At 45.0% G+C, this 24,489-nt stretch overlaps 1 protein-coding gene across 6 annotated transcripts in view; it reads right to left on the bottom strand.

The window, feature by feature from the left end:
• The window catches only part of MIS18BP1 (MIS18 binding protein 1), a 772,466-nt gene that overhangs the window by 61,215 nt on the left and 686,762 nt on the right, over window positions 1-24,489 (bottom strand). For all 6 annotated transcript variants that reach the window (XM_085627030.1, XM_085627029.1, XM_085627031.1 and 3 more), the window contains 2 exons: window positions 16,584-16,671; window positions 10,906-10,957 (listed from right to left, as the gene is read on the bottom strand). In XM_085627030.1, coding sequence (XP_085483156.1) covers window positions 10,906-10,957; window positions 16,584-16,671 — 140 coding nt within the window. The remainder of the gene's footprint in view (window positions 1-10,905; window positions 10,958-16,583; window positions 16,672-24,489) is intronic.

Genomic DNA, 24,489 nt, shown 5'->3' with positions numbered 1-24,489 from the left:
TCGAATTGCAACAAGACTGAGGAACACCAGAGACATTGGCCCCTAAACGTGATCTGAACATCTAAAACCCTTCAAATCCCCTGGCCCTCTACCTGAGTACAGAAATTTTAATATTTATATTTCTTTTAAACTGAATATCACTTGCTGTGTTTTTAATTTGTGCATATTTATATTGTATTTGTGCTTTTATGGTGTCTTTTTAAGAACCGAATAAAGATTATAAGTTGAAGTTGAAGTTGTCCAAAAAACTGTAGCTAAAGCTTGCAGCTCGCTTAAGTGCCACATTGATGTAAAAGCAATGAGCAGCACAGTCTTTAAAGTAAGCAACCAAAGAGGACAATAGTGCAAGGACTCAACTGGTAAACCCATCAAGAAAGTAACCAAGTTAAGGCTCCACCAAGGAATTACAATGTGTCAACAACCGTTTAGTATACATAAAGATTTAATATCCTGAGCAACAAGAGTCAGTATTTTCGTAGTGATCTTCTTTGATCTTGTTTATTCCAAGTTCTGTAATGGTTATAGTTACTTCAGCCATCAGACAAACATCTTTAGCCAACATGTGTTTCGTCTTTGTGGAAGTATCCACTGACTTCCTCAGGACTAAAAGTAAACAGGTAAGCCCAAATTAAGACTGATATAACCACAAAAACAGTTGTCAAAGTTTCAATCCATTTGTTACAGAAACAAAGCAGAAACCAGAAAGTAACATGAATGTAGGATCCATTTGAAAAGAGGCGAAAGTGTCGCAATAAGTCAAAGTGGGGAAGGATAAATCAGGTACAGCAAGTGTGCTGCCTCAGAGACACCTAGTAAGTGACTAAGTAACACGGAAAAAGTGCTCCATAGAAAGTAAAACGAGAAGGAACCGAAAACCCAGTGCACACAGGCAAAGCCATAAGAATATCACACTCCGAACCAACTCACCAACTACGGCAATTTATCTGGCAAAAGTAAGTATAGACTCATGTCCTCATGTACAAACAAAGAGCAGTGGTGGGGTAAACCCATCAAAACCATGGGATTGGAGGCTTTCTGTAGAGGGACTGCAAGGTCTCTTGTTCTGAGCATGAGGCATCCCATGGTTCTTAGAGCTTAGGTATCTTGGGTGGGTCCCTGCTATAAAAACAGCCATGCCCAAGACCAGTTGCGATTCCAGATATCAATAAAAGGTGGAGGTTTCTGATGCTATCCCTGTATCAGAAAGAAAAGTTGTCAGCCTAGGATAACTAGAGATCAGAAAGGTTTCCCAGTAAGAGCAAATATTGGGTGGATTTTAGGACTAAATAGGTGAACTCTTTAACATCTAGATTGTTATTAGTCATGTTCTAGAAGAACCCCTTAGTCATTTTCTCTAGAAATTGTTGCCCGAAATTGTAGATTTCCACAAAATGTTAAAGAACCTGTGAGCTCAAATTTGATGTACCAACCAAAAAGAAAGGCACAGATTCCAAAGTCGAGACAATCTAGGTGTATCCAAACTTTGTTGAGATTTGAACATTTTGGACTGAAGTCAACTCCTATGAGGCTTCTAAGACTGAGTCAACTTGCCTGTATATTTTTCATTTTTTTAATGAATCTGTTTCACGACTCATCACAAGATTAAGGTAAGACTGAAAGAATGTACAGAGCCTGTTGATGTATTACATGATTCCAAATGAACACATTACTTACCTTGGGTAATGATATATCTGGTTGAGACATATATTAGCTGTAGATTCCTTACCATAAAATTTCCCCCAGGCGTCATCTGGATCTGGAGAATATTCAACGGCAGTAGCCCTGCCCCTGGTATCAGTCGCCTCAGCATCCTTCCTCAGAGCCAAGATGACTTTGCAGGAACTATATAAACGCTGCCTATGAGCTTTGACATCAGTTCTTAACATGACTTTCCACACCAAAAGCACAGAGCCATGAAAGACAATGACCACTGATGCATTAAAACTAGGGCCCTTTAAGGGAGTCCCTATCTATATAAATCAGTTCGCAGAGCGGGGAGGATGGGTGAGGTGGTAAGGAATCTACAACTAATATATGTCTCTATCAGATACATTGTTACAGAAGGTAAGTAACATGTTCATTTGACAGATACTATTATTTGTAGATTCCTTACCTTAGAATGGATTCTCCAGCAATTCCAACCCCAGAGAAGGGTCTGCGAACCAAGATCACACCAGGAAGTCCTGGTGGACTGAACGGGCAAAGTACCCATCCCTCCGGACGAGGCTGTCCAGGCAGTAGTGTCTGGTAAATGTGTGCAGAAATGCCCACATCGCTCCTGAAAGATATCAAGGACTGGAACTCCGCGTGCTAAAACACAGATGTTGCCACTGTTGCTCTAGTACAGGGAGCACACAACACCATAAGAGGTTCCTTCTTTGCCAAGGCTAGCATATTTTAATGCAGAGGACAACCTCTCAAGAGATGCATCATTTTTGCACAGCTCAACCTTTTTTTGGTGCCCACATAGCAAATGGAGAGTAGATCATCCACCTGGAAGGCTTTGGTGCAATCAAGATAAAAAGACAACGCACGTTTTGGGTCCAAACGGTGAACACTCTCCTCTTCTTTGGAGGGATGCAGGGGTGGGTAAAAGGTGGACAAAGTGATGGAATTTCCTACATGAAAGGGCGTGACCACTTTAGGGAGAAACAAAGCCTTCCTTCGAAGCACCACTTTATCTGGATGAATAGACAGATAAGGAGGCTTGGAAAACTGAGCCTGAAGCTCACTAACTCTACGAGCAGAGGTGATGGCAATAAGGAAAGCAGTTTTATGAGTGAGAAGACTGAGAGGAAAATTATGAAGAGGCTCAAAGGGAGCACACAAAGGTCAAAACCAGATTTAAATCCCTTTGGGGCATTATGAAAGTAGACGGAGGAAACAAGTGATTAAGGCCCTTAAAGAACCGATTTACAATAGGAGGGTTGAACAAGGAAGGCTGATCTGGAAGTCTCAGAAGGGCAGAGATAGCTGCAAGATAACCTTTAAGGCTGCCCAAGGCAGAGCTCTGTTGGCCCAAAGAAAGTATGTACAAGAGAACCATTGAAAGAGAGGCGGAAAGGGTATCAATAGCCTTTGCTGTGCACTATGCCACAAACTTGCTCCATCTGCAGGCAGTATACCGATTTAGTGGAGGGACGCCTAGCTGCCAAGATGACAATAACAGACTTTGGGTGGAAGGTCGAAAGCTGTCAACTATCGCCACTCAATCTCCTCGCAAGGAGGTGGAGGCTGGACAAGTTCGGGTGAATAACTGTCCCCTGCCGCTGCGACAGGAGATCCTCCTGAAGAGGCAGTCTGATCAGAGGATCGATGGCCAGGCTCAGAAGGTCAGAAAATCAGGCTCTTTGTGCCCAATCTGGAGCTACAAGAATGACTTGAGTCCGGTCGTGCTTGATCTTCTTGAGCACTCTGGGCAGAAGTGGTATAGGTAGAAGGCGTAGAGGAGGCAAAAGCTCCAATTGCGTCAAGAAGCGCCGCCGAACGAGCCCTGCCTTGGAAACTCCAATGCGCAATACTGCTGACATTGCGCCTTCTCTTCGGAGGCAAACAGATCTAACCAAGGCTCTCCTCATCATTGAAAGAGACCTTGCACCACCTCCAGATGGAGACACCCTTCTTGATTGACCAGGCACCAACGACTGAATGTGTCAGTTCAGAGAACCCCCGAGGTGTTGAACCACCAGGGTTAAAAACTGATGTTCCAGCCATGTCCAGAGGTGCAGAGACTCCTGACAAAGGGTCCACGACCCCACCCCGTCCTGTTTGTTGCATTATCACATATCAGTGGTGTTGTCCGTGAACACCAGCATCACTTTCCCTTTGATCGAGGTAAGGAATGCCTTCAGTGTCAGTCTGATTGCCCGAAGCACCAGAAGGTTGATATGGAGATCGGACTCTGCCAGAGACCAGATGCCTCTGATCTCTGCCTCCCCCAGGTGGCCGCCCCTCCCAGGTGGCCGCCCCACCCCACGAGCGATACATCTGTCACCACCATTAGATCTGGTTGGGCAAGGGAGAGGGATCTGCCTCTGACCCAATCTTGTTTCATTAGTCACCACTACAATTGTTGTGCCGTTCCCTCCAAGATCTGGATGTAGTCGGAAAGATTCACCTGATGCTGAGCCCACTGGAACTTCAGGTCAATCAATCAGGGAATTGTAAGCACGCTACTCACCCATGAGGGTCTCAAGGCGCTGAGGTGGGGGGGAGCGTCCGCAGATCTGTTTAGCCAAAGAGCCAGGTCTTGAGGGTCTTCCTGAAGGTGTTCAGGGAGGGGGCGCATTTGATGTCTGCCGGTAGTTCGTTCCCACTGCAGAGTCCACATATGCCATCTGGCATGATCCACCAGCAGGATGCAAGAGGCCATGATGCCCAGCAGCCTCAGAGTCATTCTCATCGAAATCTGGGACAGACGCTGAAACATCGGTATTACAGCCAGAATATCCCGGACTCGCTGCTCAGGAGGATAGGCCTGAAACTGCATTGTGTCCAGAACCAACCCAATGAAAGGGAGCATCTGAGAGGGAGTCAGGTGGGACTCCAGCACGTTGATGGTGTATCCCAGCAAGTGCAGAAGATCCGCCGTAGTCTGGAGGTGGGAGACAACAGCCTAGGGTGAGGTCGCTTTCAGTCAGCCAGTCTTCGAGATAGGGGAAGCTTGGTACCCCTGATCTGCGCAGATAAGCTGTGACCAACGCCATCACCTTTGTGAGCACCTGAGAGCACTCACTGGTAAGCCCAATTAGGGGGGGGGGGGAAGGGAGGCATCGTCAACTGAAAGTGCTTGTGGCCCACCGTAAGTAACGTCTGTGGGCAGGCAGGAAGGGGATATGGAAATCAGCGTCGTGCAAGTCCAACGCTACCATCCAGTCTCCTGAGTCGAGGGCAAAAAGGACCTGGGCCAAAGTGAGCACCTTGAGCTTCTCCTTCCGGAGGAAGAAGTTGATGGTCTGGAGGTCTAAAATAGGACGCAGGTCTTTGTCCTTCTTGGGCACCAGAAAGTAGCAGATATAAGAACCACATCCTACTTCTGGCACCGGGACCCTCTCTATGGCACCCTTGGCCAAGAGACCCACAGTTTCCTCACAGAGAAGCACCAAATGATCCTCTGACATTTGGTCGTAAGAGGATGGCATGGCGAGAGGAGTAGTCTCGAAGGAGAGGAAGTAGCCCATTCAGACGATTTGCAGAACCCACCTGTCTGACATGATGGAGTGCCAGTGGAGGGGGTGATGTTGAATCCTGCCTCTGACTGGACAATGACCGGCCTGAAATGTCAAACTAGGAAGGTTTGGTGGTAGGGGCAGGGGGTCAAAGGGTGGACTGGTCCAAGCACTGAGTCTGCCTTGTTGCCAAAAAAGTGAGTGCCATTAAATGGCATGTTCATCAAAGTAGATTGGACATCCTCGAGAAGCCAGAAGTCCTCAACGAGTGCTACAGACGAGGCAACCACTCTGCCCAGTGAGTTGGTGGTGATCAGTCCACAACATATGGTGAATTTAGCTGCATCTCTCCCATCCGCAACTACCTGGGAGAGAACAGCCCGAACCTCATCCGGGCACTGAGGCAGCACCTGTGCAACTGTATCCCAGATGGTATGGAAGTATCGGCCCTACAAGCATGCGGTATTCACCGTCCGCAGTGCCAAGCTAGAGGAAGAAAACACCCTCTTCCCACGGTGGTCTAGCATCTTGGATTCCCTATCTGGGGGTGCAGAAGGGAATGCGCCCTTTGACTATGAGACTTGGACAACTAACCTCTATGGGGAGGGAAGCTGCGTGAGGAGCGCTGGGTCAGCCGGAGCGGGCGGTGGGTGACTGGTGAGGGCTTCACGGAAGGGCAAAAGATGTTTTGAAGTGGTAGCCGCAGACTGAAGCACCTGTATCAGGAGGTTAGTCCTAAGGGCCAATGAAGGGAGCTCGAGGCCAAGGACCTCGACCGTCTTTTTCACCACCATGGCATATGAAGATCCCTCCTCCGTAGCCACAGTAGGGGGAGAAAGCAAGCAAATGTCAGAGGAGGTGTCCAAACCACTGGCCTTACCCTGGTCCATCCATCAGTCCATAGATTCATCAAGCTGGTCAGTTAAAAGATACAGCTGGCACTCCTCCCAGTGTTCTTCCCCACCTCCTGGCACAAAATCACCACCAGGGATGAACACAGGGACAAAAGTCCCTTACGGCGTTGGAATCGTCGTCGAGTGATGTCGGACCATCTCATTGTCCACGTTGAGGACGAGGAGCAGACCGGGGGCACAGCTGACATCTGAAGTGTCGAGTTAGACCGACCGGCATCGGTCTGATAAGAGAACTGATCCACGGGGCCTTCCGGAGTTAAGGCCGAAGCCTTCGGCGAAGGCCTAGGGTCCCCAATCAATTCTGCTGGGCCAGAAGGCGCACTTTCAGAGCTGCACTGTTCAGAAATGAGGTAGAGGGCCTCATAAAAATTCAGAATTTGGGCAGGAGAGGCCCAGGCTCCCAGAAAAGCAGGGAGGTGTTGCGTGGTCTCAGAAGGGGGCTCAGGGATGGATCTTTAGAGTGACACCGCTCAGAGTCCCACATCGTGTCAGCCGGCCGACGGGGCCAACTCCAAGATCGCCTGTGCTTCTACGACTTCTTCTTGTGCTTACCTGACATCCCCGACGACTTGGAATGCGATGAGGATTGCAGGCTCTGTGACCGTTCTCGGGACCTCCATCTTGAACAAGAGTGACACGGAGCGAGCGCTGGGCCTCCAACAACTTTCGGGACATCTCCCACAAGGACTTCAGAGTCATGGCCCGGCACAACTTTGGGTTGTGGTCGCGCTCCAGGCACTAGAGGCACATGAGGTGTGGATCTGTCATGGACATCATCCAGTGGCAGGAGCCGCAGGGCTTAAAGCTGGTCCTAGGCTGGGACTTCCTCATTACACCAGGAGTCGAAGACTCGAAAAAGAAGCCAATAAAAAGCTGAAAAAGGCTAGCCAAAAAATGGCTAAGGGGTAGCTCTGTCCGGATCTTCGGTTAGGCTGGCGCGGAAAAAGTCAAAACTGACGTCAGTGTGCATGAGTGGCGTCTATACAGGTCACGCTGTGTCATTCCGGCGCCCCTGATGCCGACGGTGGACAAGGAGTTGATCGATGCCTCCAACTGACACGCAGGGGTGCTGCTGTTGAAAAATCACTGGACGCCTGGGGGAAATTATAAGGTAAGGAATCTACAACTAATAGTCTCTTTCAGATAGAATTGTGTAAGGAAAAGAGTTATTTTCCAACTGCAAGATAGTCTTGTTGGGTGTATGTTTCCAGCAGAATAAGTAAAGTAATTAGTTTGTTGCGTTCCACTTCTCTGTTCAGCACAAAAATCCCTGCTAATGAGGAAAGGAAACTATGCAGAGAAAACTAAATCACAGCTGGGTACCATTGCAGGAGAATATTCAAAACATTATTTACAATATCATTGATTACCAAATCCATTCGGAGGCAATCATTTAAGTCCTCATTCTTTCTTACAGGTTGCCTTCCATGTGGTTTCCTTCCCCTAACCCCTTCCCTCACCTAGCCACTCCAAAGTTCTGTGCTTACAGAGCAAGCAGATTTGGTGCTAGATGGAGGTAGATAGTTTGGGCAAAGCATAGAAACTGAGGATCCTGGACGCTGAAACAGAGCCAACAGCTCCTGAGGTGACTAGTGGAATGGGAGGAATACGGGGTGTTTACTGGAAGGCAATGACGTAGCCGGTTTAAGAATCTGGCGAAACTAATGGGCCACCATAACAGACTGCTAGAACGTATGGAAAGCCACCTCCCACCCCAAAGCTTCACATCGACTTTTAAAGATGGATTAAAGTGCCTTTTCTAAGGGTTCCGGAAAAGTGGTGGAAAATGCGGCCTCTGGATTCACAAGATCCTCTCTCTACACTGTCAAAGAACGTGCTGTGCTGCTGCACAGGCTCCGAGGGCTGTTTTTTTCGAAAGGGCGCACCTAAGGATTAACCTGTAAATTTACCGTCCTGTTAAAGACACTTGAATGCCAGAGATGCCAGGTGCAAAGACTGGGCCATGGCCCATCCTTGTTTAAAACATTCCAGGCCCAAGTCAGCCTTTTCTCCAAAGAGACAAACACATGTCCATCATGGATACCTGGGCGCCAACGGAAAACCAGTTGAATGGATCCAAGCATGATGACGGATAGTGAATGAAGAGTCCACTGATTTAGCCACAGAATCAAATGCATTCAGGCTGGAGAATTTGTTTTGTTGCATCTTGTTCATCATGCACCACCTCAGCACAGTAATCACAGAAGTGATCGGGCAGGTTTGGTATCACCAGCTGCACCATCTCCCACAAATATATCACAAGCAAAGCTCCCTGGGGAAAAAAACCTTTCTTCTCCATTGCACCATTTTGTTTTGGATTCCCTATCGGGAGAATGGAACAGAACAGAATGAACATGAATTCTGTTTGGTTTAAGAAAAGGCATGGCTCAAGAGATTCTTCGGAGCTCAATAAGCAGCCAAAAAGGTTTGGATCTCCAGAAGTAGGATAACACAGTATGCGCCGGCTTATTTTAAGCTACTATATTGGGGTCCAGTAGGGCACTGTGGATGTAATCAAAGGTTCAGTTGCAGGCAAGCCTGAGTGAATAACCTCATTGAGAACATTAGTCTTACTTTGCTCCACTGGTAGAGGCAATTCTATGGCTTCTGAAGTCTTACGCAGGACCAAGGTAAATTAAGTGATTTCCTTTCTAGTAGGCCCTGCAGTGTAGTCAAAATCTACATTAGGAGAGTAGCCTATACCACTACAATTTTCGATATCCAGTCACCTCCCTCGGAACTCATAGAAGGGAGGAGGTGGCCTGCCTCCCAACTGTTGTCTTAATATAATATACTATATCAGGCATTTGCATCGGATGAGAGTCGGAGCCAAAAATGGCACCAAGTCTGCCATAGTACTCATCATGGGATAGAGGCCTATAAGACGCTTCTTTCAAAATTAGCTGTTGTCTTGCCTCTGCACCTAATTAGACCGGCCTTATTCTTCAGAAGACTTCTGAAGTAGAGAGGTGGATGCCAAGTCGGTGCCAAGAGAACAGCAGCCGGCAATGCCTCCAGCCAGAAGGTGAATGCTGTTGCAAGACTGGCACTAGGAAACACTGAATTGATGACCACCGGCAGCAGGGAAGGAGCGGCCAGTGGTGGTCCGATCGGTGATCCCAAAGGCTTCTTAGGACCTGCAGGTGCACCAGAGAGAGCCAGAAGGAAATGATTTTTGAACAATGACAGCATTGCCTGAGCAAAGGCTTTAATTTATGATGAGTTAGCGCAAGGGGCTAAAAAGGCTGGAAGCATCTCCTCAGTGTCTGGCTGTAGTGCCAAGCCCATATCCGGTGCTGTCATTACTTCCACTAAGGCAGATTCAGAGGTTGAGACTGTGGAACTGCCAACCTTACAACCAACGCCTATAAAAAGAATTTAGTTGAGAAGCAAAAGGATTTCTTCTACTCTGCCTGCATGGACTTTTAGAGACACTTACCTTGCACGAGGTCCATATGGAGGACTTTCTGTTTGAAGTGAAGCCAGAGCAGGACTTGCCACAGCATAAGGAAGAAAAATGGCAAAGCTTATCTAGGTGCTCAACCTGGGCTTGGGTCATGAAGAGGTTTGCTTTGCATCCCTTGATGGCCTTAGCATGCGTATGAACACATTTGTTGCAGGATTTGGAGAATGTTGTGGTCCGAGACAACAGAAGCAGATAGTATGCAGACATGAAAGCGACATCTACCTCCCGCAGGGATGGCAATGTTTAAAGCATGACAACTTTGTTGGAAAGATTGTTCGTGCCACACATATATTTCTTTCTATAATAACATTTCTCAGGAACTTATGTTTATGTGCCAAGGTGGCACCTTGTATGACGCTGTGACATCCTGTTTAGGGTGGTGATTGGAACTGAGACAGAGCTTTGGTCCCAGCTAGCAGCAATGGAGACCTGCAACAAAGTGTCTGAATCCGGTTTGGCACTCAAAAGCTGAGGAACCTGCATGAAAAAACATCTATTAGCCTATCTGGATCTTTGAGAAAGGTTAGGTGCAGGGCAGGACTATGCCCTCGATGCTCTGGTTGTCTTTCTCTTTGATTAGTGTGATACTGGTACTGTTCTCTGATGAGACTTGATATCAACATACAATATGCGTTTCAGATGTGGACCTGTTTTGGGTGATACAGTCTTTACATTATTGCTTCACATTTGATTTGTATTTATTCCACATGTGCATTTATTAATGAAATATTTGTTTAAAAAAGTGAATTCCATTTGCATTTCAGTGTTGCAACTTACTACGGAATGGAGTCTTCACTGAGATAAAGTTCAAGGCAAAATGCTAGCCCTTCACAAAAAATCTTAATCCATACCGCTTAATCCATGCACTTCCCTACTTCCCTTCAGTCAGGGACAGTTAAGGGGATGTGTGTTTAGTGCTGCTGTGCTATATACGTCTCCTCACTCACTTGCAGTTTTATTTATTTCAATGTGTAATGTCAGACAACAAAATGATTCTTTTTTCTGCTATACAATACCAAGCATGTTTTGTGGGAGGTTTTTCTTCATCCTTACCCTGAACCACCAAAACAAGTGTACTAAAGTAAGCTTCTCATTGGCAGAACTAAAAACATTGGTCCATTTGCAGTTTTTTATGTTCTCAAAGTTGGAAAATGCACATGGCCAAATGCATCCAAATGTCCGTTTTAAATCTAATGACATACTACATATTTTAGCAGGATTCCACGCTATTTCTTAGTAATGGGGACTAAGGTTTTGAGGGAAGTAACCTCCTTGACTGTATACATACGGATATTTCCATATACAGAAAACAGGAGACATTATACAGTTGTAAACATCTGAAAGTGAATCAGCTCACCTTTACTCAAGGGAGGTCTCCTTCGGGAGGTTGGAGTCGTATAAGTTCCACCCTGCATACAAACGAAAAGCCAAATAATATTATTATGAGAGCAAAATGATCTACTGTAACAAACAATCAAAAGCATATAACCCAGATTACATCTGATTCTGTAAAAAAAAATCTAGGCGATTACCTATAAAGAGGTAAATCTGAATTACTGCTTAATTTGTGCACATATTAAAAATCTTTAAGAAGTACTTATTAATCTTGATATCAAGGTTAAATGAAAAGCTGAACTCCTAAAAGCCCAGATTAATGGCACCGAAATGTGGGAATTATTTTAATTACGAACCAGAGATCGAATTTCTGGAAGTCAGTATGATTGACAATGCCAAAGACCTCAGACAAGTGGAGGCAAGTAAGGGGAGGGAGAGGTTCTGGGGAGTGGTCGAGGTCTTCTAGATTTAATATAGTTTAGGATTAAGGCCCCATGAGTGCCTTGGCAGCTAAGCCCCACGCCCATTCGTGCAGTTCATGGTGAGAGTTTATCAGCAGGTACATATTACCAAGAAACTGAAACAGCATCAGCAGCTATGCAAAAGCAATCTCATTGAAGCTGCAGATGGGACGGGGCTGAGCTCTGGGAGATGCAGACAGCCAGTTTCAGGTTGTACTACCTTCGGAAGAGCTCCTGATGAGAGGGAAGCAGGACGGGTGAAATTCAGGCTGATCACTCAGGGGGAAGTTGTCATACGTGCAGCAGCATAAACGAGAGTCTGTAAGCACATGCTGCCCACCCAATTGGTGCTCATGAAAAGAGGAACAAGGCATAAAGGATCACAGAGCGTAGATTCAAGGGTCCTTGTCTACATGTGAATAAGGGGGAAGGGGGCAGGGTTTAACTCAACGTAAAGCCACATATATTCTTTACTGTCTTTACAGCATGTAACACCACCGAGAATATGAGGATGGAAGAGTCTTTGTAGGACATATGGCCGGTTCCAGAAACAATGGGAGCAGGTCATCCTGGCTTAAAAGATCATGTATATATAAAGTGCACATTTTCCCATTAGGTTATCTTGCTGCTCAGTAACAGATACTTTCATATAAACACACTCTTTTTATCAATCAAGGAAGGATAAAAGGCTAAGTGTACCAGCAAGGATTTTAGTTGTAACTATGAGGTAAAAATAGGTTTATTATTATACTACACCCCCCAGAGCTGGCTTAATTAGCCGCACGGTATTAAATAAAAAAAAAGTTTTAAAAATCCGTTGGGGTGCGAGAGAGTGCCAGGGAAGAGTGCTTCACTGGCTCCCGTTCACACAGATCTTCACAGAACGAACCCAATAAAGTTGCCTTCATACTCTTGAAGTTGGGATGGCGGTGAATATTGTCTGCAATGGATTATTTTAAATAACATTTCAGTCTTCAAAGGGATACTAAAAGTCGCCTTTTCGTCTTTTTTCTTAGAGCAACGGCACATATTTGTCTGGCACTGAACTTCGCTGTAAAATCTATCACGAGAAAGGAATTACAATTTAACATTATTTCTCAGCTCTTTATCTCATTTTAATAATTTTAAAAACCGAATCGATGCAAGATACCCTGTAATAATATTTTTGTTTCCAAATCTTGGAATTGAAGCAGATGAATGGTGAATTTATATCATTATTTCTTGTTAGCAATACTTACCTCTTATGCGGATGCCTATTACTTACAGATCCAAGGTTTTAGCAAGTCACATTTTCAAAGGTTTAAGTTAAGCTGCTTTAATAACATGTATTTTTTTAGCTTCTTTTTACAGACTTGTACACAATTTTATGTCTGTGGCATTGAAGTGGGTCCTGTTAACACCACTGATGATGCCAGATTACAATATCCCTAAGTGTACGTTTTGTGAGGGTAAGAATTCTGGTATTTGCAAGGGTGTGACTTGCACAGCAGGCGTAAATTTGGCACAAAGTGTTATGTAGTCTGTACAGTTTACAGAACACAGCATGCATGAGTAATGCTGGTACGCAGTTTGTGTGCTAGCGTTGTGTACTCTGTACAGTTATATTGCAGGATTGGGTTGTTTGTCAAGTCTTTCCATTTTGTTGTGTACTTTTCTGTATAACATGAGTCTGGAGTCAGACAACACTGAAGCACCCGAGATATTGGAATGTTATGCAGAAGAGAATATGAACAGTTACAAGGATGAACAAAGAATAGTCAGGATTGAAGTCGAGGAAAGCCAGAATCCACAGATTTTACAGGGTCCCATCTCTGGTTTATCTTAAGAGGGATCCCATGTTTCTAAAACTCCAAGGTTTCAGAAAAGCTATAGTTGCCTCTAGTGGGTTAGGTATGCCCAGACGTGAGTCCGTGCTCACTATACCATTGGGTTCAAGCTAGCAAGGCTGATGAGGGGTGATACCCCGAAACTGCTCCCAGGAAGCTTGTTTCCAGTCCAGGCAAGACCTGGCTTGGCAGTTCGGGCTGGACTGTTTCCATGGGGAGCAGGGTGGAGACTGATTCCCATATGTCTGGGTCCAAACTGAAATACCATGTTAAACAAAAAAAGATGGATTTAGGCCCAGATCTCTGTACTGTGGGTAAATGCCTGACAATGTTCAGCATTCTGTCCATCATCTTTGTGTGTTGCTTGAAGCACTAAAGCAAGCTTAGCAGCGTGGACCACGCGCTGTGAGTCTGGCAGAGTGCATTGTACTGACAGCACACTGATTATGCAGTGCTGCCGGCTATTATAGACTTGAAAAGTTTGACTTGAATCAGATCAATGGGTCGCACCAGCCTGGGGGCTCAGCAGCAGTGCGTTGGTTGCATACTGATCAGAGCTGTGCTGAGACTCACTCAGCCTGGGTTGGCTGCATCAAGTGTCATTGGTGTCACGTGAATGTGTCCATTTGCCAACAGGAACTTAAGTCACTAGTGAGGCGGCGAGTGGCAGTTCTGTTTCTTTGCTGCACTGCTGCCTGTGTGCTGTCTGTCCTCATGTGTGACCATTCAGAAACGTCTGCAGCAGTGCAATTAAAGTAAACTGCGCTGCCTGTATTAAGCTTTGTCTTCAGAGTGGTCTATCTTTTGCTCACCCCCACACATGCCTAGTTTTAGACACTTGTTTTTACCCAATGATCAGCCTTCTTCCCCAACTCTTGGGGAGAGACTGGCCACTAGGTATTAATACAACTTCTCATGAACACAATTACTTAACAGAAGCACTTCCATAATTAAATGATAAAGCCCATCATAATCATGCCCACTGCTATCTTTTAAACAACCACCTAGTGTTTTTACTAAAAGTCTACAAAATCAACCCAGGAGTGAAAGTTTCAGCGCTCCACCCTTCATCTCCTTGTGTTTGCTTTGTGTCAGTCTCAAACTTATCCACCTCTTCACCTTCCCCAGTGGGGAAACCCTTACATGATAAGTCCTTCTCGTTTTCTGCTAGCATCTGCGGCAGATGAGCTTTTGTGGGTTTAGTTGCCATGGCTAGTTTACATGCCTTACAGAGCTCCTCGAGGTGGGGTTGTCATGTGCCCAAGTCAGGCCTGGTAGGAAATAGTGCCAATGTACATGGTTCCTTGATTCAGTTGCCTTCCCTTTGTCATATTGACTTTTGACACACATTTGCATTTATGACTCAGGTTAGTTTCTAGGAAAAACCGACCTTCCTGACACAAAAGAACTATCATACTGCCTTCGCATTAGGTGTAAGGTCTTCATGTGCGTAAAACAAGTGTGTTCATTATTACGTCCATATGGCAATGCAGCTATTTGCAGAATCCAAATAATAGGTAAACTGATCACAATCACGGCCCAAAGCAAGGATGCCCTTTTCTATATATATATAGCATTTTGTTTCCGAATACAATCAGAGGAGACACTTCTGCTGACTTCGTAGGGTCCCTGCATGCAGAAGCTTTCGCCTAATAGCGGACTGACATCTCAATGAGGGGTGTCCAGTTCGTGACCAAGACGGGGGTCTTACATTTTTACCTCCCAGGAAAAGGGGTTAGATCATCCAGAAGGGGGTTTCTTGGCAGACCATACTTTCACACCATAGACACGTAGGTTAGGGTTTGCAACGTAGAAGTATGCTAGATTGTTATAATATTATGTATGTAAGCATATACAAGCTGTCTCCACAAGATGGTGGAACTCTGTTTTATTCACTGTTTTAACACTCCTTATAACTTTTGTCTGCTTCTGTCTATTAATCATTGCAGCGCACATCTTCTACACAAGAATCACTATGGTTCAATAAATAATCAAAAAGGTCCCTTCGTGCATTCTTTGTATCTTTGTATATTTCTCTGAGCGAAAGAGAGCATGAGCAACTAAGAAAGAGAGTATGAGCGACTAAGCAAAAAGTCCAAGGTTTGTCACCACGATTCCTGAGGGAACAGGGCTGTCATGTTCAGTAGTTGCCAGAACTATTCACTCCCTGTCTAGGTTCAGCAGGGCTAACTGTGGCACTTTGAACTAGCTGATCCAAGGGATAACATATCCTACGGGGATGCATGGAATCCGTCTGGCACCATCCTAAATTTATGTTTTCCACAAACTCGCAGTTCCTACTGATTAGTGGAAACTACATGACAGGATACTCTAAGGTGCTCATAGGGAGCCAGGTTGAGTTCCTGGGGGGTTCTTCTACAGACATCGTTTTAAAAGTAGTTGGGAACCTTTTAAGAACTTAAAAATGCTAAGTATTACTAAAGGCCTAACTTACTTTACTGCTTTTTAAATTCTAAACAGTTTTGTAAAGGGGCTAAACCAAGGCCCTAACAGCTGGTTCAAAACAATTTAGAAGAATCACAAATTGGAAAAAACTATTTTGAACTAGAGACAAATTTGGATTCCTCTGTAGAATCACTTATCAACCAAGTGGTACAGCAAATGTCAATTCTTCTATCCCACCGCTGCACTACCAATGTAGGAAGCTAGCTCTTTATATATCAAGAATCTGGTATACCATGTAACGAGTCCAGGGGTTCCCTTATGCATGGACAGGGACTTGCTATGCAATTCCAAAGTGCTCTATTAGGGGGCAGTGTGGCCCAGCAGCTTAGGCTTAACACAGAGGAGTGCAAGACATTTACAAATACACACAACGATCAATAAATGACACACACAACTCAAGAAGGAGATCCACACCAATTTATAAAAATAGGCAGTATCTTTTATATGTTTAGGCATCAGAGAAAAATCGTTCAGGTAAGTAAGTTTTAAAATAGGGGTGCGGCTGGGTGCACAGTGCACATCAGCGTTTGGAGCCCAATGTATTTCAATGGAGATCGGTCACTGCCGAAAGAGCTTTACGCTGGAGTACTGCCATTTTAGGTTAAATAAGCAGCAGGTGTTCGAATTCAGTCACTTGAGGAAGAAAGGCACTCGATACAGCATGGGAGATAGTGGTCAGAACTTGTCACTACTTAACTTTCAGGAGACCTATTCAAAACAAATAATTGTATTGTACCACGTTTTCCTTTTTGCTGTTAGCCAATGTAAAGAGAGAATAATGCAGGGAGACTACTTCCATTTATTTCAGAAAATCAACACTTTCCATTGTAGTAGATGGAAAAAAACAATTTCTTACGTCCGCCAAAAAAACCTCACCAGATATATATAATCTACACACAATACAATAGCATTTTTTGGTCTGACACCAACAAAAAAAAAAATCTTACCGATCGGTTCCGGAAGTTGCCCCAAGTCTTAAACTTGTCGTTCTTCGTGCTCTTTTGGATTCTGTACATATATTTGTCATTAATGTCTCTGTTGGGATCAATATTTATTCAGTCACAATTCGATCACCTCACAAGCAAAGGTACAAATGACAATGACAGTTTGGAATATATACTTAAACATGCTTGGTTTTCAGCTGCTCCTAGAGCAAGCCGTGAGAGAAGGACAAGTTACTTAGCTTTATTAACAATCTTACTGGTGGATTTCTCACTTTGTGATTATTCCCCAGGAGTCAGACTGGATCCGGGCACTTTTAAGCAGTACTTCTGCATGCCGGAACGCTGTGACGTGTGGCTTCATGCCATCATCATTCTGCTCTGGATGCGACGAGCTGAGCTGCATGTAGGCACTCGCATGCACGCTGAAGTCAATTGCTTTCTCGGCTGTCCACATACTCAGACGCAGAGCCCATTGGCAGATTTGCATCACCAGTGTGCAGCTCTGTAGAGTGAGACCTTTTTAGATGAAAAAAAGAGCCCAGTTCACAGAGTAGGGAGGTGGGAGTGTTTAGATAGAGTATTCACTAGAAAGATTGTTACCGAAGGTTAAGTAACTTGTTCATCTGATGCATACTTCTAACTACACATTTCTCAACTTGTGAATAGATACCACAGCAGTACCTCATGGTGGTGGGTCTGTAAACTGGCTCAGCCAAAAAGTCATGCAGAACTAGATAGGTAGACTGCCTTTCTCAATGGACCTGACTGTTGAGGCTTTATGAATGTATAGACTGACGCCTGTGTAGCCGCCTGAGAGATGTCCAGGGCTGGCACTCCGTGTGCCATGACAGTTGTAGCAGCTTTGACCCCGATGGAAATAGCTGGTAAGCCTTGTGAGGGCGGGCTGTTTTTAGTCAATGTGTAGTAAATTCTTATGCAGAGAACAATCCCATCCAGAGATGTTACGTTTTTGCACTGCCTTCTTTGCTCCAGAAAACCCTACACAGAGCTGAACATTCACACAATGTTCTTTAGTGCAATCAGTGTAAAAGTTTAGGGCCCTCTTATAGTCCAAACAATGGAGACTCTCTTTCTCCCATTGAGGGATGAGGCAAAGCAAAGGAAGCAGGTACGGTGATAGATCACCCGAAATAAAATAGAGAGTCCATTTTCTGTAGACAGGACGCTTGGACCCTCAACACCAACTCATCCAGAAAAATCTTTGTAGAAGCTTGGGTGAGAGGAAGAGCCTGCAGCTTGCTAACGTGACTAGCCAATGTTAGAGAAAGATTGTCTTCAACGTCAGAAGTCTCAATGGACAACTTTGCAGTGGCTCAAAAAAGGTTGACATAAAAAAAGTGAGGACCATGTTGAAGTGCCACAGTGGCATCACAAAGGGGAGTGGCAAAAATAAATGTTGCAACACTTTAAAAAATCTATATAAGGCACCCCAAAAAGGCTGAAAGATCCAATAAGTAGCCCTTAACAAAGTGCCAAAAGCAAGTCCTTGCTGGCAGAGACTGAACAATAAAGCTTCTGACAACTTTGCTTGTAATGGGTCAGGGTATAGGGTGCTGCAACAATCCAGAACTCTGTCCCAACAAAGGGCCTACACTGATTTTGTGGAAGGACGCTCCGCTGTCAAGATGACATTAATGACCTCAGGAGGAAGGTCAACTGCCACTCAATCTTCAAATATCGAAATGCAAATGGTTCAGGCCTGGGTGCAGTACACTGTCCTGCTACTTAAGATTGCACTCTCATGGCCCAATTAGGTGCCACAAGGATGACTTGGTTCCTGATCTTCTTTATAATTCGGGTCAGGAAAGTGTACAGGAGTCCCGTGCTCTACTCTCAATTAAGGACTTCTCTGAGAAAGCTGCTTTAGAAACCCCAATGCACAAAAGTGCTGACACCGCGCTTTCCCAGCAGTGCAGAAAAGATCAAGCCAGGGTTCTCCTCGTTGCTGAAAGATGCCCAGAGCCACCTCTTGCTGGAAATACCAGTTGTGATCCGCTAAGTATTTGGGACCCAAGTTCATCCTCCCTGGCATTTAGAGATCCTGCAAGATGTTTTAACTACTTGTTGCAGTAGCATGTGGAGGTGGTATTGTCCATGAGCACCTGCACCAGCTTCCTCTAATGGTGGGAAGGAAGGAATTCTATGTCAAGTGACCCTCAACTCCAACAAACTGATGTGGAGTCGAGTCTCTGTCAGGAACCAGAGGCCTCTGATTTCCACCTCTACATGATGGCATCTCAACCCAGTAGTGATGCATCTGTGACCACCATCAGGTCTGGCGTGCGTAAGGAGAGGGATAGAGGGGTCTGCCAATGACCAAGTCATGGACCAATTACCACCACTGCAGAGCTTTTGAAGTCTCCCCTGAACTCTGGATACAATACAATTGAGTCCTCTCTTGCTGTGCCCACTGGTATTTGAGGTCCCACTGCAATGCCTGCATATGCCAGTTCATATGACATACTTTGCAGCATTGCGACTGTCTTGAATACTAGGCCTGGGCTATAAATTCCGTTCCGCTCGCGGAATTTGGGTAATTTCGCGCTCTGCGGAGAATGCGGAATTGCCAAAAATCCCGCAATACGGGGCTTCGAAGAATTTTTGCTTGTTCGCACTTTCAAAATGCATGTTCGTGAGATATTTCCCCCCCTCGAGCATGCAAACAGCGTTCGCGAACAGGAAAAAAGCATCGCGAATGGGCGGAACAAGCAATTCCACGGGTTCGCGTAACTGCATGCCCGTAGAGATTTTTTACCGTTTCGCAGAGCTTTGCGTAGCACGACTACGCAAATTGCGCCCATCCCTATGGAATACCCTGGGTAAGGGACAATTGAAGGTGTCCAGAACAGCAGGTAAAACCTGTGCCACTGCAATCAGATGGCATGAGAATAATGGCCTTGCCTTCAGTGACCTCAAGAAAAAGCTTGTAGAGGGGAAAATACATTTTTAAAATGTCTCTGTTCTATTAGATTTACGATCCAGTGGTGTGGAGAGAAGGAAAAGCGTTGGGATATACCTTGTTTGTGGACTATTCTCTGTCATAGGGTGTTCAGTACAGTAAAAAAGGCTGGGTTGCCTGGTGTGGAACAATGGTGATGAGCGATCTGCCTATTAACAGGTGGACCTGAACATGGTTTCAACTGTGTGCCCAAAATGGTATCCATAAGGGCTCAAGTAAATAGTAACAGGGGTTCTGTAGGAGCCTGACCTTGTTGAAGTACCTCAGTTAGCACAATAGTCATCACTTACATAGCATTGTAAGAGTAGCACTTCTGCTGCTCTTCGCAAAACCACTGCGAAGGAGACGCTTTCCTCCATTGCAAAAGTAGTATTCAAACCACTGGAATATTGAACTTCGTCATACAAGTTTTCCTCATTATATTGGGGAACATAGACGCCACTCATTGTAATTGTCTTTGCCAGTGCCAAAAACCTTTTTTTAATTTTTTGTTGAGCAGAATATGAGAATACTAAGTTTAAAAAGACCAAACACGATACAAGTCACATGATAAATAACAAAATTTCCAGCAATTGGTATTAACAACAACATATTCATACCACCTTCCTCTTAATTAAAATGTAACAGGATAATAAAATACTATGATGATACGCCTTTAAAGACATCACGAATATACACAGAATACAATTTCATCACATAATAAATAACAAAATTACCAGTAATTGGTATTAGCAGCTAATCGTTAATATTGCCTTCCTCATTATTGAAATGCTACAGGATAAAGTGATATAGTGGTACGCATTCAAGGAAAACGTGGATATACAGAATCTGCAAGGCGATAAAGTGCAACCATGGGGTAGCTTGACTTCTGTGGGCTCTGACTCCAATCCCCTACTCTCTATTGAAACTGACTCTACACCATTTCCTATTAAATACTGAACAATAGTAAAGTGCAAAAATGCTATGAATTTGGACATAAAAGCATACATTTATCAGCTCATTAATAAAGTGCATTAGTGTCTAAATCAAGTAATTCTACTACTGGTTGCAAGCCCATAGAAAATCAAGAGTAACACCCTTAACCTAACGGGTAGAAACTACCCAAGGTACCGATATGCTATACTAGGAAATATAAAATCTTAAAGTTCATGAAGGGGCTTGGATAATATTGGTTTGAAAAACGGATTCATGCAGATGAATTGTGCTCACGAAGCTCAAATGATTTCCAATTTGTGAAGAACCTTGGCAGACTCCCAACTTGCTGTGCATATGCCTCCTCAAAGTCTTTAGTCCTTTCCATTTTGGCATACCAATGTTCAAAGTTTGGCTAAGGCAAAGACCTGTGGGAACTATGAAATTCCTCCTGAGGTCGATAAGATGTTTGCAAAGAAGCGTCTCCCCTTTCCAACTGAGTTATTTAATCAAATTTGGGAGAGAGCGGATAACCCTAAATCTTTATAAAAATCGAGAGACCATCTGCCCCATAGCAATATTGTGAAGTTGTTTCAGCGGTTCAGCATCATTGGTAATCAGACCATAATAGTTCACAAAATTCAAAGCAGAACCCCTCATACCTTAACCCAGATCCATCTACCTCTTTCATCCCCAATAACATTGCTCACATTCCAATCAATAGTATTAGCCAAATAATTGGCCACACCCCTCTCTGCAGCCCCTGCAGATGCGAAATATGCATGCGATAATTTTCCCAGGGATAGTGTTGTTTTTGAGGGGAGTCGCCTGAAAAAAAGCTCTTTTTAGACTTAAATGAAAACAACCAGTTCATCATAGCACCATATTTACGTTCTTTTAACAAGCCATTAGCGTTACATGTAATTATTATTATAACAGCAATTGCCTCATAGCTTCCAGCACTATTTTTACAGTTTGACTTCTACTTCTTTTGCTGAAACGTCTTACTAACACTCTCTTCAGTTCTGCTCATTTTTCCTACTCATGCACTTCCCCACCCTAACCAAAACCATACTACCTGTGCCCTAAGGTACCACCCAGACTCAAAGCAGAGGGGGAGTCGCCCGTCTTATGTCTTGAGCCCCACATGTCTTCTCTGGCACCCTGTTCCTGCACCCTGGCCACTCCTAACCTCCTGCAACTTCAGAAGGCTCCCTCCTACTTCCCACATACAACACCTATAATATTAACTGAACTTACACCTTGACTTGCCTACAGTTATTACAGAACATTTATATAACTGAAAAACTGAATTAAAATAAAGTGGTACCGCCCCTCTTGTTTCTGCTCCAGCAGAACTTTGGATCTTCGACTGTGCCTCCCCCACTTCAGAAAATATATGAAACTGGCCTTTAAACAAGACCTTGAGTTTTGATTGTTGAATCAGGGAGGCCTGAGCATCGCCAGACCTAAACTGTCCCAGAAGGGCTAGGAACTCTTTTCGTCTTTGAACTGCTGTTATCGTCATGTCAGTAAACAGAAAAGACATGAAATTTCGACCTATCCGAGATGCTGAATGTTTTGCGGATTATTGCTGCATGCAGCATCTGTTCCTTGATACGATAATTGGCAAAGTTAGCCATGATAGTACATGGGTAATTCATGTTTGGTAGACATTGGGCTGGAATTCGAGGGGCTCTCTTAATCGTCAAATCCTTGTTGCAGTCAGGAAAAATATGTGTTTTGATTAATTTTTCGACCTACTGAACCAAGCTAGTAGATCCTCCCAGGTTTTCATCACCTTCTGACACTCCCATAAAAAGTAGGTTAGATTGTCTGTCATAATTTTCCAAGTCTTCAATCTTATTAGATAGTAGCCGAATCTCCCTCTTGGTAGTCACTAGCTTTTATTTCGGACAAGCGTTTTGTCCTCAAGATCTGAGATTTTATTTTCAGCAAGTATGATGGGTAGTTGCACCAAGGTTTCGTCTATCTATCTATCTATCTTTTTTTTTTTTTTTTAACAACATATTTTGTTGGATTTTCAATGTACCAGATGGGCAAAGGCCAACAAGAAAAATACAGAGGAGGCGGGTTAAATAGTATCTCTGGACACCTTATACAAATCCCCAATAGTCTGCAAAACATCAGACCAAGGAAACAAGAAACCGCCCACACCCTGAAGCGCACCATACATATTTAAGAGACATTACAAGTAAATGCCTAAGAAGTTCACCACTAATTGTTCAATGGGGTCACGAGCAGCAGACTGCGACACTGGGGGCAATTTGATGCCTCTATAGGCGGCCCACCGGGACCAGATCTTCCCGTGCTTCTGTGGGCATCCCCTCACCTGAAACACTACAATCTCTGCAGAAATGCATCTGTCTAGTGCCTTTTTCCAGGAAGTGACGCCGGTTGGGGACGAGTCCTTCCAATGTTGTGCTATGTCACGCTTGGCTAAGGTGAAGCCCAAAAATAACAGGTATCTCCGATTCCCCCCAATGTCCTCTGTACAGTGTAAAAGCGCCAGTCTGGGGTCTAACAGGAAAACCCGCGCCAGGACATGACCCAGGCAGGACATCACGCTGGACCAGAACGCCTGAACCGCCACGCAACCCCACATCGTGTGCAAAAACGAACAATCATCCGTGTGGCAGCGGAGACAGATCAGAGATTGGATAGCTCCCATTTTCCAGAGTTCATGGCGAGTGTAATACACCCTATGGAGGTATTTGAACTAGGCTGTATCTGGTAGACACGGCTTCATATCGAGGACTAGCCAAAGCCTCAGCCCAGTCATAGTCTGTGAGGGCCGGCAGGTCAGCGGCCCATGCCTCCAGGGTTTTGTGGATAGTGGTCTTAGTATGTGCGATGAGTGTCTGGTAAATTTGCCGGATTTTGTGAGCCCCAATATCCCCATCTACAAGCGACCCTCCTACAGATGAAACTCAGGTAAAGCCTCCAGCTGCCGGAGCAGGGGGGTCAGGGCATGGCAGAGCTGCAAATAGCGATGGAACTGCGACTTGTGAAGATCTAAATCCAATTGTTGCCTGTAAAAGGATTTAAGAGTGGCCCCTTGCGTAATATCTCCGAGCGTGGAGATACCGATAAGGTCCCACCTGCTGAATCCCACGAGCGCCGAAACCGTCCGGGTCTGACATGAAGAACAGAGCGTAATCTACGTACAATGCAATTCTGTCGTAGTGCTCCTGTGACCAGTCCAGTCCTCTAATTAGGGGGTCTTGAAGCACACACGCAGCCAGGGGCAGCCAGGGGCTCGTCCCGCGTTGGAACCCAGTCCCCGCTAGGCCGCAACCATGCCTGTCCCAGGCCTAGGCTGATGCCGCTCCCCACCGCTGCGATACGCCACCTCAGGGGCTCCAGTGGTCACCACAATCGCTCCTCAGTACGGTGCAGTCCAGGGTCAGGATCAATGTCGGATGATGGCTCGAACGGGCTCAGGCTAGCGGAGCTCTACAGAAACACGTCCGCCATGCTTGGCTCCCAAGCCACGCCCCCCCCAGGTTTCGTCTATCTTGACCAATTGCGGATGTAGAGTAGGAGCTTCCTCCTTCTGTGACGGTTTCAGGCCTCTGATTTCATGAAGTATGACATCCAATAGATGCACTAATGACTTAGAATATTCCTGAGGGCTTTCCTGTGTTTGCACCTGCTCTTGATTTGATCCCTGTTAGGGCTTTGCAACCCCTCCCTAGATATCGGACCTTATTACAAGAGAGGGATCTACAATCAATCTCGACAAATTCTTTATCAGTGTGTGCTCATAAGTTGAAGGTATGAGCCCTTCTCTCAGTGCAAGCAAAGAAGCTTCGGATACAAATCTGTGAATATCAGACTGATTAGATAGTGGGCTGGTCTTTTGCAGTCACTGAGGGCCTCTCTCTCTGATCCTGGCTTTTGCAACTTCAGATGCCTTGTCATTTGACCCCGCCTTAAACTGGGTTGACTGATTCAATAAATCTATTAACGAACTCGCCAGCTGGCTGACTTGGG

This window comes from Triturus cristatus, chromosome 9, assembly GCF_964204655.1.
Source record: "Triturus cristatus chromosome 9, aTriCri1.1, whole genome shotgun sequence".
NCBI classification, from domain to species: domain Eukaryota; kingdom Metazoa; phylum Chordata; class Amphibia; order Caudata; family Salamandridae; genus Triturus; species Triturus cristatus.
This window is presented reverse-complemented; position numbering and strand designations above follow the sequence as displayed.